We start from the raw sequence: 14880 nt of genomic DNA, 5'->3' as shown, positions 1-14880 counted from the left end.
TTCACTTAGGCTGAATTTAAATCACTTGAGTAGAAATGTTTTACCTATTTGCTTGATAAACTTTGGAGGGAGTTTTCAGTTGGGGCTTTTCAGATTTTGCAGGGAACAACAGTAAAATTAAAATGGCTTCTTTTCCTTCCTGTAATTAAAAATCACATCATAATAATTTTGTTGAGGAGTGATCTTCAGAATGCTTCGCTTCAGAGACTTAAAACTGGATGCTAGGTCTTTGAGTATCAGATGTGCTTTTTAGTAAATTTAGTCTTAATGTCGGTATTTAGTAACTTCTGACTTACTTTGCAGCATGTGACTTTTGGATATGATACAATTTTTGGGAATTGGTATATGTCAGGGATAATAAAACTCAGGTCTCATAAAAGGAGAGCATTGCATAGCTTCTGATCAATTTAAGAGTGCTTAAATTGTGATTCCTTCCCTCTCCCCTCCACACTAGTAGAACCATCTAAAGGCATTGTGCTGATATGAAATTCCCAATTTCTTATGAAATTGTATCCTCTGCATAAAAAGGAATGCTGTCTATATGTTGAAATGGGCTGAAACCTGTGTGTGTTTGTGCTCTGCAATATATGCAAGGAGTGAGACCTGCAAGAGGGAATTTTGAGATGGTGCGTCTTTCAAGAAGCTTCTATAGTCAATAATGAACGACTGAGATTTTCATAGTTATTCCCTGACTTTTTTTCCTAATTCTTTTTAAATTCCAGTTGTAAAGCCTAGCAGGACACATTGGCATACTTTCACAGAAATTGTTGTGAAGTATTAATAAAACTGCAGATGAGGCACTTAAGCCCAGAGAAGAATTTGAAGTTACTGTATATAGACATGTCATGTTGGAGAGTGATTTGTTGTTTATTTTCTGTTTGGAATGGAAGACATTTATTGTAAACTTCTGTTGAGTGTGGTATTTAGTTCCCAAGTTCAAATGCTTAATCAGTTTTCATTTAGATTATGCTGCTCTGATGAACTTAAAGGGATACATACTATTAAAAAAAAGGCCAAGCACACCTTATCCCATCTTTCAATATTTTTTTGCAGCTAATACTTGAGTTTAACCTTTTAATTGATAAAATTATTCTTTGTTTAGTCCTCAGTAGTCTGAAAGTCGATAATGGCCAGGTTTTTTTTTATCAGCAAGCAGCAGGTTTGGTTGGCTTTATGCATCTTGGTCTCCTGAAAAAAATAACGTTCAATCTGTTTGTACAGTTCTGTTCTAATAGTGGGGTCTTCACAGGTATCCTGTTAAGTGAGATTCATATGCTTGGCAGTGGAGAATCCTAGGCACATAGACTCAGATTTTTAAATCTGTAGTAACCTATGGGAGTTCAGTGCAGTTCTACAACATTCAGTCCATAGAAGTTCACCCTCACTTCATGAGAGCTAGCAAACACAGACTTGGTTTGTATTACTCAGTGAAAATCTCTTCATTATGTACAGTCCAGTCAGCCAAATGGTTAGAATTTAAATAATGTCTGTTGATTCAGTGTCTTTATGTCGTCTTCTTTAATTCAGATACTTTATTCTGAGTGAAATGCAGTAGAGAAGAGGCTCAAGAAGAGCCTTACTGTGGGAATCTGGTGTTTATAGTTTAACGGGGGTTCAGTAGCTAAGAAATGTTGTACTAATAGCTGAAATCATGTGCTGACCCTTATTTCACATTTAAATGACCGGAGTTTGACACTAAGATGACAGCTGGTTAATACAACTTGAGATTTTAAAGTGCTTGAGTATATGTAAATATTTTGACTGATGTCCTGAGTGTGTTGGAAGATACTTTTAGAAATGTCCTTGTTGTAGCAGTTTACTGCAGTCCCTGTTTTTTTGAGAATAATAGTGCAGAAGATAAACTATCTGCTGTTTTCAGAGGACATAGATAGAATAATTAAGAACGTACAATTGACCCCTGTAAAAAAAGGCTGTATGCATTTTATACTGGTGCTCAACCATATTGTAAGAACTGCATAAAACCTGAGACTTCAGATTTCTCCAGTGTGATCACTTAAAAAAATAATGCTTGACAAGTGGACTACTTTGTCTGGTTTTATATATAAAAACCTATTTCATTCCTTAGAATGTGTGGTAAATACATTAATAACCTATTGGTTGAGCTGATTCAATCACTGGAAGTATAAGGGTCAAAAGCTGAAAGCTGTTCAGCAAGAGACATTGCTGTATCTTGAAATTCTGTGAAACTTCAAAAAAAAGCCCTTAAGTTTAATAAAACTTAAAGTGCTTGAAGCTTTTTAGATTACAAGTAGTTGGAGCATTTTCATGCTTTTTACTCCAAAACATTTTACAAAATGCTTCATGCAGTCTAGCATCCTTTGTATATTGCATAATGTTTTATTCTGTGGAAAAATATATGGAATTCTACAGAAGGGTTTTTTTTTTTTTTACAGAAGTGGATTAAAGAATAAGTAGTAATTATCCAAAATTAGGAGTGACCATTCAAGTAGGATTGGAATAGGATAGAGGGAATACTAAGGAGGCAAACCATCTGGCTTTTCTGCCATTTGTAAATCTAGTGGTGAATAATGAGAGTTGGAAGGAACGAGGCTTGTTTTGCTGGGAATTTGCATCTCATAGGTTGATTACAAGTTCCAACCAGGGTGTTTTCTGCTGTAGGGCATTTTACAGGGCGTGGTATATATGATATAGATTATAAGGTATTAGAAGATGGTGGTTCTACATATTGAAATAGGTGCTTATTTGGGCTAATTTTATGCATCTTTTATCAGGGCTGGTTATCAATGGATCCATTCCCCTGAATTTCCCCAACTGAGGGCAACACTGGTTTTCCCAAGTACTCTTTAGTTTGCTTGCTACCTCTGCTCATGAAATTTATCATGTTTTCTTTTCCAGCACATCATATGGGATTTTTAGAAGAATTTGTATTTGCAAGTCCATCCACAGAAGGGTTTTACAGGGTGAGAAAATAAAAAAAAGATTGAGAGGCAGCTGGAGAGATAAAACATACATGGGAAACCAGAAATTGTCAAGCTTTTGTAGCAAGGACTGTGTCCTGATTGGGCTTCACCTCGTATTATTTACATGGATATCTGTTCCTGCATCTCTGCTCACAGGGAAGTGCCAGTCATGGGATGTTAGTGTGCTTTGGTATTCTTGAGATTCCTCTCCATCCTTCGTATTTTGATCAAATTTGCCATTGGACCCAAAATGTGGGAGTCTGCAGGTGTGCTGAAACAATCATGAACTAAGGAAGAAAACCTGACAAATAATTAAGTATATGGACGTGTATACACAGAGGATGATGGTTTAGTTTTTGTAAGATAATTGGGCTGAAAATGTGTAAGACATAAACTAGACTAGAGAAAGGAGTCATAAAATGAGAAGACAGGATAAGACTGTATGAAAAATTGTGCAGATTAATGAAAGAAAAGCACTTTCTAACTAATAATATATTTATTGAATAGATTCAGTGCAGATTTAAACCTTTAAACACAGAGTCTGAAGGAAGAGTCCCATACCAGAGCTTAGTCACCTAGAAAGGAGTACATTTACCATTCTTACTGCCTTAAGTTTTTCCAACCGTGCAATATATTTGGGAGTTAATAAAAACAGTGGAATCCCAGTGGTGTAATTCCCAGTACTCATTGGTTTAAAATGCCCAGCCACCTGGAGAATTTGTAGTTCTTAGGCTTGGTCCCCAGCCACTGTGAGAAAATAGAAGGCTTTTGGGTCGAAATAAGTGTCATGATACTCAGTTTGACACCAAAAAAACACTGTACCTACAGATGAACAGGATATGGATGCATTGAAAGGAAGGTCTCCCATCTAGAGGCAATCACTCCAATCTGCAGTGCATCAGTTTTATGCCATTCTGAGGCACAGAAGCTGGCAGAGAGTGGTGGTGAGTTCGTTGTCTTGAAGTGAAGCAACATGTTCAAGAGGTTCAGTGGTAGCAGAGGAGACAATACTTTTATCTTCCTTGAGGCACTAAGGAATGGAGCTCTGATGACAAAAAGTGGTCATGTGAAGTTTCTGCAAAAATAGATCAAGAGCTTCAGTTTAGCTGAGAATCTTAGGGATTTGAGACTGCATTTGAGACTGATTGATATTCTTAACAAGTAGGACAAATTGTTTGTGTTATTGTAGATAAAGATAAGCCTTCCAGAAAGGAGGGAGAGCATCTGTACAGATATTTAAACAGGCAATGCAACATAAGCATAAATTCCAGCATGAGGAGATATTTTTATAAGTTTTCTTGGGGACATCCAAGGCAATCATACTTAATTAGCAGAAGGTAGATCTAAACACGGTGACAAGGTTCACTGTTTCTTGGTTGTACTACACCTTCCATTGCCTTCTTTTGGTTTACTGGAGGAATGTAATAGGAATCTGAGACCTGGGTTGAGGTGAGGTGTAGTGCTCGTGTGCTGTTTACAGAATTAACAAACTGGTTGTGGCTTACAATCAGTAATTGAAGATTTGCTTTGTCTTCTCTGCTTGAGCCCTAACTAGGAATTTCATATAGATAAAAATTAAATTTGACTTTATATTGCTTCCATCATATTTATATTTACATAAACAATAATCATAGCATAGAACTTTAAAATGTTGCTCCTGGGATGTTGGTGCAACACTATTATAGTTTTGCACAAAGGTATAACTTTGCTCTGCAGTTGTAGGGATAGCTGTAGTAGCTCCAAAGACAGATATGCTGTTACAGTAGCTTGTGCTCCTGAACTTCAGAAAGACCACCAGAAGACGGTTATCCTAGCCTCGAGGTGTGAGCAATTGTTGCTCTCACTTGGACTGTTTTCTTGTCTTTGTTGAGAACTACTTTGTTGTAGAAGTCAAGGTCCCTTGTGTGAAAGCAAGCAAATGAAGAGCTTTCTTTAAAAGCTTTCAGGAAGTTGAAATTGATGTTGGAGCAAACTCTGGTATCCTTAATGAGCAGTTCAGCTGCCTAGCAGGAAGTGACCCATATGACATCCACAGATAATGTAACTAGCTTTATGGACCCGTATTTTCAACTTGACCTTACCATATCCACCCTCCTTTCCCAGCAACCTAAATAAACAAACTAGGCACATAATTCAATAAAATCTCTGCATCTGGTTTTGTTGCTGAGTGGCAGTTCTGCTTGAATGATTGCACAGGTAAGATATATAGGGCTGAAACGTCACTGGATTATTTAAAATTGTGTAATACTTACGTAAGGGATTCTTTTGTTTTCTGTCCGCCACCACATTTCTTTTTAGCAGTACATAGTGAGCAGGAGATGGTTGTTTGTGATGCTGTTTCTTTTGAAGGTGTTTTTTTCTGTGTACTATAAAACATTATAGACTTTTTAGGGGAAGTCGCTTCTGATGAGCATGAGTGTGGCAAGGCTGTGTAATCTCTGCTGCCACTAGTATGTGTCCACATTGACAAGGCACTGAATCCGAGCTAAAGCAGCCTGCTGTGGAGTAGAGCTCATCACTGTTAGCTCTAGTATCACAACAGCACAGTTACCTGGCTTTTAGCTTGCTTGGAGCACTAACTGAGAGCATTCACACCTGCAGAAAGTCTGAGGCCCTTTTTAGCCAGAATTAATTTGGCCAAATATACCATGTGGACAGCTTTCCACAGCACTTCTTTTAAAGGGACTGTTTAACATAGTTGTTAATTAATTCCTAGGCTGATGTAATGTATGCGTTTTACTGTTTCTTTCTCCTCCTGTTTGGAGCTCTGATGCATCATGTGTTCCTGCTGTCCATGCCAGATAGAAGGGTGAGAAGCTATACTCAGGATGAGGAGAGCAGAACTGTTTCTTTCAGAAATACTGAGCTGGGCAGATGGGTTTAATGACAGAGCCTGGCAACCTGATAATACAGTGCTGACTTAACCACAGATCTGGGCTTGTGCCTTAAACTCCTGAATTGCCTCGGTACCACAGAGAGAGAATGGGATCTGCACTACTCAGCGCCTTAAAAAAGCAAAGTTAGTTTAAAGGCTAGAGAGAGTGATTCAAATTTAACAGTTAATCTACGTGAGCAAAGTCATTAAATACTAAAGGAAACTGTGGTTCCTCAGAATGTTTTCTCTGCTTTCTTTGAAAGTAAATAAAGCAAGAATGACAAAAAAACTAAGACAAAGTTCTTTTTTATCAAATGTGTTACCTCCCTGGCATTCATATACAAAGTATTTGGAAGAAGATTCTAAAGATTTAGTTCACACTTTGCACATTTAAATTTTTTTTTGTTAAAATTCATAGTTACGTGTTTTGCCTTTTAACTTGTATAAAATGTTCCGTTTTGTCAGTTTATGGGAATGTATGTAATAAATGCAGAGATTTCCCTGCATTTATTAAAAATGGATAAATTCAAGCTATGGTAAGCTGCAAGCTCTGATGTTTTGAAGAAGGCTTTAACCATTCTTTTGTGAATTTAATTTCCTTTTCCAGCCCCTGGCCTCACTGCAATTGTTGGAGGGCGCCCCAGAGTGTAAGTTAACTCCTGACCATTAACTTGTTGCAATGTGTGATTATAATGTTCCTACCAGTCACCATCACAAGCTTCCCCAGCTTGGGACAGCAGCCACAGAAGCAACTAAATCTTCCTGTGTCACTGTGCTTAATAATTGATAATAGGATATGTATGCAAATAGTAAAATTCTTTATTGAATTAAATGTGAGTTACTTAGGTTTCTGATCAGCTCATAGCAATGTCTTTGCTTAATGAGCTGTAGGGAAAGCTTGAAATGTGACTTGGGGGCAAGGCAGTAGCTCAACCACATTAATACATGCAAATTTCTGGACCAGTTTTCTCTTGTAGTTGGTAGTTTGGAATATGGGCCCACCAAATTTACATTTGTATGAGTTCACTTCACCTAGAAATGTAAGGTCAAATGCGAGAATATCCCACAAAATTTTAGCATGAAACCATTTCATGACTGAGCTGAACACAGCAATATTGAGCATGTTTAGAAAAATTGGCTTGATTCACTTTCTAGATATGGCTAAAATCTTGTGCTGATTTATAGCCTCACCTTTTGATGCTTATTCATCTAAAACTTTCCTGTCATTTAGCAAATACTGCACATGAAGGTGGGAGAAGAACCTGTGGCTGTATTTCCAGTAGCCCTGTGTAGCTGGCCTAGGTATCAGTGTGGGGCTAATGGCAGTGTAGTAGACTTCAATGTCAAGAAGTACATCCTTTGTCAAGAAAATATTTTTGCTGTTTTGCCTACTTTTCCTCAGTAAATTTTTTTTCAGTTTTTTAAACAAAATCTTACATTCCTAATAATGGAATTTAGGGAGTTTTTACACTCTTCAGGCTTTCCAAAGTTTGTTGAAAAACCATTACTAGACATGGTTGAATGGATTTAATTTCCCACGTGTTTGGTGTATGAATAGTCCAAAAGGTGTATGATCTGCAAGTTTCATTAATTTCTAGGTAAATGCATTTATGCTTGTTGTTTTGTGTGTCTAGGTCTCCAGTTTTGAAGCCATTTTTCTTCTATTATCCCAAAAGCAATGTTCAGGTAAGACCTACTGCCTAAAGTCTGAGTTCTGTTTTCTTGGAAGTAATTTGAAAAGTCCTGCTGATTCTGGCATTTTTTGGTGACTTTCAGTAATAAAACTGCAAAGTAGTCTGGTGACTTTGATTAAAAAATATTTCCTGAGAGACTAATGTTACTCACACAGAATGTTTTGCAACAGTTGAACGTGCCAACCTTCCATTTTAATTACTGCAAATTTTGAAACATCTTACATCAAAACTGAGCTTCTCTTTTCAGGTTCCTGGAATTGTAGGTTTGAATTATTTTTACTGCATTTGCAAAGAGTGCTTAAGAAAATTGTAGACTTTTTTGGAGGTTAATGCAGTCTCTTTAAGGAGTAAGCAGTTGGGTGTTCAGAGAATGGAACATTAATCTTGTGAACTTGGATACTTCTTGTGAGTTTTTGGGGTGTGGTGTATTTTGTGTATACTACTGGAAATAAATACTAAAATCATTGCATTTCCTCTGATTGGACAGGTTTATAACTGGTCTATAAAAATAGTAGTAATTTCTATTCTTGCCTGTATTACAAAACCTGTCAAGTTATGAAAGCCAGTGCTACTATTGTGCTGTCATGAAGGAGCCTGTGACTCTGTGCCCCTGTTTAGTTCTCAGCAATAGTTTCTTTCAGTCCAAGAATTCACAGTTCAGATGTATAGGTGGCCTAGGTGAGACATTGCAGTGTAAGATGACATATTCATCTAGGGCCTACTTCTTTTCTGTGATGCAGATACCCCTGTCTAGTTCAAAGATTTCAAGATAAACTTGAAGAAATTGCTTTTGCTGAAACCATAAAGTGCTTGCATTTATAAACATTGTCTCTGTTCTTCTGTCAGGTATTGAATTTATCATTTGGAAACTGCAGACAAAACTAGATATATGCCTTTCTTTTTCAAGTAGCTTGTACCTACTGCATTTCTCTCATGCCAAGGCATCGTAATACTCAGTAAAAGCCTGCTCACGCATCCTCTGTCAAGAAAGTGGCCCAAGGCTGGAATGTTGGTCTATGCTAGGCCACAGGTATTGTGACCTAACAGGTCACAGGTTGGTCAGCAGGCTTCTGCTTAGGGTGGCTCTGGGAAGCTTTGGGAGCACAGGCAGCAAGTGAAAAAGTGGGCAGGGGGGAGCAAACAAAACAACACGATCAGAAAGGGACTGTTTTGTTTTCATTCTTTAACATTCATACAGTGCTTAGCACAACCAGCCCTATTCTTTAAGTAGTATTCTTCATTAAAGGAAAATATTTTCATTTCACAGCTTTATACAGAGGATGCAATTTAGTTATTAAATCTAAGTTAATTACAAACTCTTCACAGTGGAATAACATCAAAGAAACCCCCACCTTTCTTGTTGTCTAAAGTTGAATTACTTACTTTGATCATCACTTATGTGTTGCCTTATACAAATGGCTTGTCTTTGCCAAGTTTAGTGCGACATTATTATCTTTATGGAAGTTTAGTCTACCAATGTCTTGTTCAAATTCAGTATTAACTAACTTAATTAGCACTGTGTTCCAGACTTGGTAAAATGCTGATGAGATTAAACAGTAACCTAATTTAACAAGGAAAGTGTCTCATTTACTCTTCTCAATACAGAAAATCAGAGTCCTTGCTCTGTGTAACTAATCTGATAGAGGCACTGCTATGCTGTCAGCAAAATGCAGTGTGTCCTATCACTGTTGTCCTGCAGTAATATTGAGGGTAAAAACAGGGTGTGATTCAAGTCCTTGATTTAACATTCTAGCTGTATTTTAAAAAATATTGCTCAGTAAGAGATTACAGAGTGAGTATGGCATGAATTAACTGATTTTCTAAATTAGAAGTTCAGTTACAAAGAGTCTAGTTTGTTTAGATCAGCATTTGACCTAAAACTAAAAAAAAATTCCATAAGCAGATTATGAGTTATGTTAACATTGCTACAGTGGGTTCTTTTCTTTTGTGTTAGGTAACAGCTTTCTGGATGTCAGTTTGGATTCAGTGTCTTGTTTGTTGTTTCCACTGCTTTTATGCAATTGTACTGATTTTATCATAGATCACCAGTGATTTCAGTTCACCAGTTCAAATAGTAGTTGTTTTCCATGTGTGCTTTGAAGGTAACCTAAAACTTTTACATAGGGAGAAATTGCAGCAAAGCTACTGAAGGCAAGTTGTTACTAGTTATTCTTTAAGGACAATCTTAAGAAAGAGTGCTGAGTAGTTATTTTGCATTTTCTGTCAACTGAGCACTAATAGCTGCTGCAGCTAAGTTCATTTATATTGTTTTGTTCTGGAAGTTTAACCTGACTGTGTCTGAATCTTTCATATTGGGAGTCCTCCAATACAGATGTAACGAATGCCATTATTCACTTCCATCCCACTTCTTCATGTCCTATCTGTGGTCCCACAGGTAAAACTGAAGGGTAGCCTGCTGTGTGTGTACCTTCTACATCCTTCTTCTTGATCAAAAGGGTGATTACTGTTAAAAGCTGAGATACTGCTCCATATATATATCAGGGAGCAAGACATTTTTTTTCCCCATGTTGTTGGAGGTGTTGAGCCACTTGATCCATGGCCGGTGCCTCTGTCTCTCTCAGGTCATTGCTGCCAGTCACTTGGGATACAGTGATGATGTGCTGCACACAAATTGCTGTCCTGTGGGTCACGGGAATTGGGCTTCATCTGGATCTGACCTGACTAATTGCACATTAGTTAGGTCACAATAAATCAGTACTAGCATGGCTAATTGTTCTTTCAAGAACTGGATTCTTCCCTGTATTGTGGTGCTCTTATCTGGGTGGCATACAGCATTTTCCTTGAAGAGATGCTCTTTTTCAGATCATCTAGTCCCAACCTTCACTGCCACAGGCAGGGATACCTCCCACTAGACCAGGTTGTTCAAGGCCTTAACCAACCTGGCTTTGAATACCTCAGGGAGGGAACATCCTTAACTTCCCTGGGCAGATTGTTCCAATGTTTCACCACCCTCACAGTGAAAAATTTCCTCCTAATATCTAAACTAAATTTCCCCTTTTTCAATTTGTGCCCATTACCTTTGTCCTGTCACTACTGTTCTTGACAAAGAGCTGTTCTCCAGCTTCCATGTAGGCCCCTTCAGATCCTGGTGAGCTGCTGTGAGGTCTCCACACAACCTTCTCTTCTCCAGGCTTCCTCAGTCTGTCTTTGAAGGGAAGCTGCTCCAGTCTTTTTATGAACTTCATGGTCTCCTCTGGACTTGCTCCAGCAGATCTGTGTCCTTTGTATTTTGGGGACACCAGCACTGCACACAGTCCTCCAGGTGGGGTGTCACAAGAACAGAATAGAGGGGGAGAATCACCTCCTGCAGCTGACTGGCCACACTCCTTTTGATGCAGCTCAGTATTGGGTTGACTTTATGGGCTGTGAACGTACACTGACGGGTTGAGTTTTCCATCAGCCATCAACCCCAAGTCTTTCTATCCAGAGCTGATCTCTGAGAAATGGTCTTAAATATCTGTTTAAACTTTAAACAAGACCTGGAACACATTCACAAGACATGAGCCAACAGTGTGCCCAGTGCCATCCTGGCCTGTGTCAGCAATAGTGTGGCCAGCAGGAGCAGGGCAGTGATTGTCCCCCTGTACTCAGCACCGGTGAGGCCACATCTTGAGTCCTGTGTCCAGATCTGGGCCCCTCAATTTAGGAGGGACTTTGAGGTGCAGGAGCACATCGAAAGAAGCTGGCAAAGCTAGTGAAGGATCTGGAGCACAAGTCTCACAAGGAGCAGCTGAGGGAGCGGTGGTTGTTTAGCCTGGGGAATAGGAGGTTCAGGGCAGACCTTATCACACACTACAGCTGCCTGAGAGGAGGTGGAGTCACCATACCTGGAGATGTTTAGGAAAGACTTAATGTGGCACTTAGGTCAAGTTGACATGGTGGTGTTGGATCATAGGTTGGACTCAATGATCTCAGAGATCTTTCCCAATCCAATTGATTCTGTGGAGACATAATGATAGGAACGTGCTACTTTGAACATCCCAGGATATTTAAAATTCTCAAGATCTATTGTAATTAGGCTGGAGGATAAGGGGAAGAGGAAAGGAAGTGTGTCCCCTCCATGGTCTGAGTTTCCAAAGAGAAAAGGTAAAAGGTGTAATTATCAATGGTTGCTGATAGATGACTCCCAAGTACACGGATGACAGCAATGCTGAGTGCAAATATCAGATTAGTTTCACAACCAGCAATTATATCATATCATTAGCCAGTGTTACAAAGTACAGCTTGATAACCTCAGCCCAGTTTCCATGGGTGATAAACATTGTAACAGAGAACACATACTGCAAGTAAGGCGGTACATAATTGAACTTAAGGAACAAACACATCAACTTGGTGAGCGAATAAGTCATTGTGGCCAGTGGCTATTAAACTAATGCAACAAATGCTTGTAAGAAATTTGTTCTAATATAGTCTACTCAGATCTATTTTTATCTCAACCCATTAACCCCTGTGCTGGGCGTGAAAAAGGGTTTATTTCCAGGTGGCAATTAAGTGCCACTCAGCCACTCTCTCACCTCCCCCCTCCCCAGTGTAACAGGGAGAAGAATTGGAAAAATGGTAAAAATTAAGCTACACAAGTTGGGATAGGAACAGTTTAATAATTAAAACAAAGTAGTAGTTGCTGGTATTATTAAAAAAGGGATGTGACAAAAAAGTAAGAGGGGAATAAAACCCAAGAAAGGGACACACCTGTAGAGTGTCCCTCCACCCACTGACCGATGTCCAGCCTATCCCCCAGCAGTGATCGGTAGCTCCCAGCCAACTCCCCACTCTCCCCGTTTATGTAAAGGGCATGATGCCCTTTGGTGTAGAATATCCTCTGGCCAGTTCAGGTCAGCTGTCCTGGCCGTGCTCCCTCCCAGCTCTCTGTGCACCTGCTTGCTGGCAGAGCATGGGAAACTGGAAAGTCCTTGACTTAGAGTCTACTAAGTGTTGCTACTGAGCAACAACCAAGCCCAAAATTCCTGTATTGATGTATTTTTTTAGCAGCTTTCACAAAATATATTTGAAGATAAACACAGAATGCAGCGAGAAGTTTGTCTATAATACAGACAGCAATATTAAGAAGAGGGTTGCATCATGGAAAAGGTGGAAATGTTCAAGTTTTGGGATTCGGCTGTCAAGAGTTGTGACATGCAATGTTGCCGTATATAGAGTGAGATGGAAAGAGATTTGTCTTCCTTTAAAAAATACCAAGCTGGACAAAGAATTCCTTTGGGGTTTTTTATACCATTTTTCCCTAAACAAAGATTTCTTTTAGGTTTATAATGAATTATTATTGTATTGTGACCTTTTAAAAGGGAGCAACAGAGCCTTATATATAAAGCTATTACTGGAAGTGTGCTAGATCAGTACTTAATTAGGAATGTGCTTTATTTATTCACATTGTAATGTATTTCTGATTTGACTGTTTGAAAATCTGTGTTCTTTGTACAGATCAACCTATTTTTAAATGGGCAGCATGTTGAGATATTTGAGGAGGATCTCACGTTTACATCAGATGAGGTGGTTTCATTTGCTCCACCTAAGATTAGCAGTGAATTGAAAGGTATGTTCATCTTTGTACTTGAGAATTTATCATCTGCTATCTTCATCCTTGTAAGTTGTGTTGGATTTTGTCTCTGAAATACATTTTGCCTCCTTATGTGATACATTTTTATGGCTGTTGCAAAGGTAAACTGTTTTCTTGGAAGTGTCGTGTAGTATTTGAGACTATAAGAAGTATGGAAGTACATTTTTATTAAAACCTCTAAGCCTTAAACACAACCGAAGATCATGTAAAGCTGGCTTGAAATTTCAAAGTGATTCCAAAGTATACTGTAATGTTAGCTTTTGTGAGTGCTGTGAATAGTTGGGTTTATCTTACATCAAAATAGCGTTCAGAATAGAGGACAAATGAACAGAATGATTTATGGACTCACAGGACTTAGATAATTAAAATTCGCTCCTGTTCCATATGGCAGCTTTCACAAAATCAACAAGACTGGGATCAGCCTGGAACTGGTGACTTTAAAAGAAACTATACTGGGGTAATAATCCAGTGTGATTGTGTAGTTGCTGTGCTGCTGCTAGACTTGTCTAACCAAATTCTCTGAGAAGAAAAAAAACCTTGAGAAGGGCTAACCAGTGAGCTGAACGGAGCAGATCAGGATGTCTGCAATGAAAAGGAAATGTTAAATCAGAGTTGCTCATACAAGCAATTATTGAAAGCGCTGGACATCTGAAAATTTTTATTATTGCTAATGGCTGAACTATTTATGGTATTTCTTAAAGTATAGCATGCTCCATTATTCCCTTTTGGTCCAAACAGTCTTCATTATCTTATTTTTGCTTACCAGAGAACTGGGAGAATTAGTTCAAAGCTGTGGCTGGGTATTTGAAAATCTCAATCAGATGACTCTGCCTAAAAATTACAAGTTGGAAAATTTTCTGAAAATAATACTGATGGTGAAAGAGTAATTCAGGTATTAAAGTCTGTGTATACTTAAAAAATTAATGCTATTAAGGCATTTATATGTTAAGGTTTACTCTGGATTCCAGATAAAGGTGAGCAGTGTTTTCTCAAAGCTAGCAGTAGAACAGTGTAGCAATTAATATGAGTTAGTAAGGAATGTTTGTATCACATAGAGAAATTTTGAAATATGTACATGACTTTGTGTTTATTGCCATTTGAAAGGAAAGCCACTGATAGTGGATGCCTGATTGCCATGCATGTGTTTATTTTCCCCATCTATTCAACGATCTCTTCAATAGAATGATTTGTGCTGTGTGGAAACTAAATTTAAAGTCTTAAGTAGGTTTCAGCTCTTATATCTATTGGAAATCTAATGTCTTAGCATCTCTCAGCTCCCTGGGAGTTCTCAGGAGGGCAGAGTGATATTTGCACCATCAGACTGGGCAAGTTAAGGAATAGGAAGTAATTATTTGGCTTAATGAAAGGGTTAGCAAAAGTCCTGGGTTTGGGGGTTTTTTTCAGGGTGACTACAGTGCTAAATATGGGAGAAACAAAAAGCTGTTGGACTCCCTACTGCCTTCTTATAACTTGAGAAAACTTTCAGAGGTGCCTGACACCAGCGGTTAGCTACTGAATTCTTCAGGCCTTTTTTCAGGCAAAATTCCACTTTTAAGAGACAGCAGAATTTCTCTGGTTGTTTCCCCTGAGAAGCATCTCTAAACTTTTGCCCTTGGTTGTAAATATAAATGTTTTCTGCATGTGACTAAATACTTACCTACTTTTGTGGCTTAATGTAGGACAGCATGGATGAGAAAGACAAATGGGTTAGACTGTAAAAGGAATAGCCTCTGCTAAAGCATTTTCTGTAAGCATTTAGAGAGGAAAGTAGTTTTC

At 38.5% G+C, this 14880-nt stretch overlaps 1 protein-coding gene across 1 annotated transcript in view; it reads left to right on the top strand.

Moving 5' to 3' along the window:
• LOC134418945 (uncharacterized) overlaps nt 1-14880 on the top strand; it is a 57447-nt gene that overhangs the window by 30186 nt on the left and 12381 nt on the right. The window contains exons 14-16 of the mRNA XM_063157972.1: nt 6425-6464; nt 7452-7503; nt 12969-13080. Of these exons, the coding sequence (XP_063014042.1) occupies nt 6425-6464; nt 7452-7503; nt 12969-13080 (204 nt within the window). The remainder of the gene's footprint in view (nt 1-6424; nt 6465-7451; nt 7504-12968; nt 13081-14880) is intronic.

This window comes from Melospiza melodia, chromosome 5 (genome assembly GCF_035770615.1).
Source record: "Melospiza melodia melodia isolate bMelMel2 chromosome 5, bMelMel2.pri, whole genome shotgun sequence".
Taxonomy (NCBI): Eukaryota; Metazoa; Chordata; class Aves; order Passeriformes; family Passerellidae; genus Melospiza; species Melospiza melodia.
The sequence above is the reverse complement of the archived record's forward strand: the minus strand, read 5'-3'. Positions and strand labels throughout refer to the sequence as shown.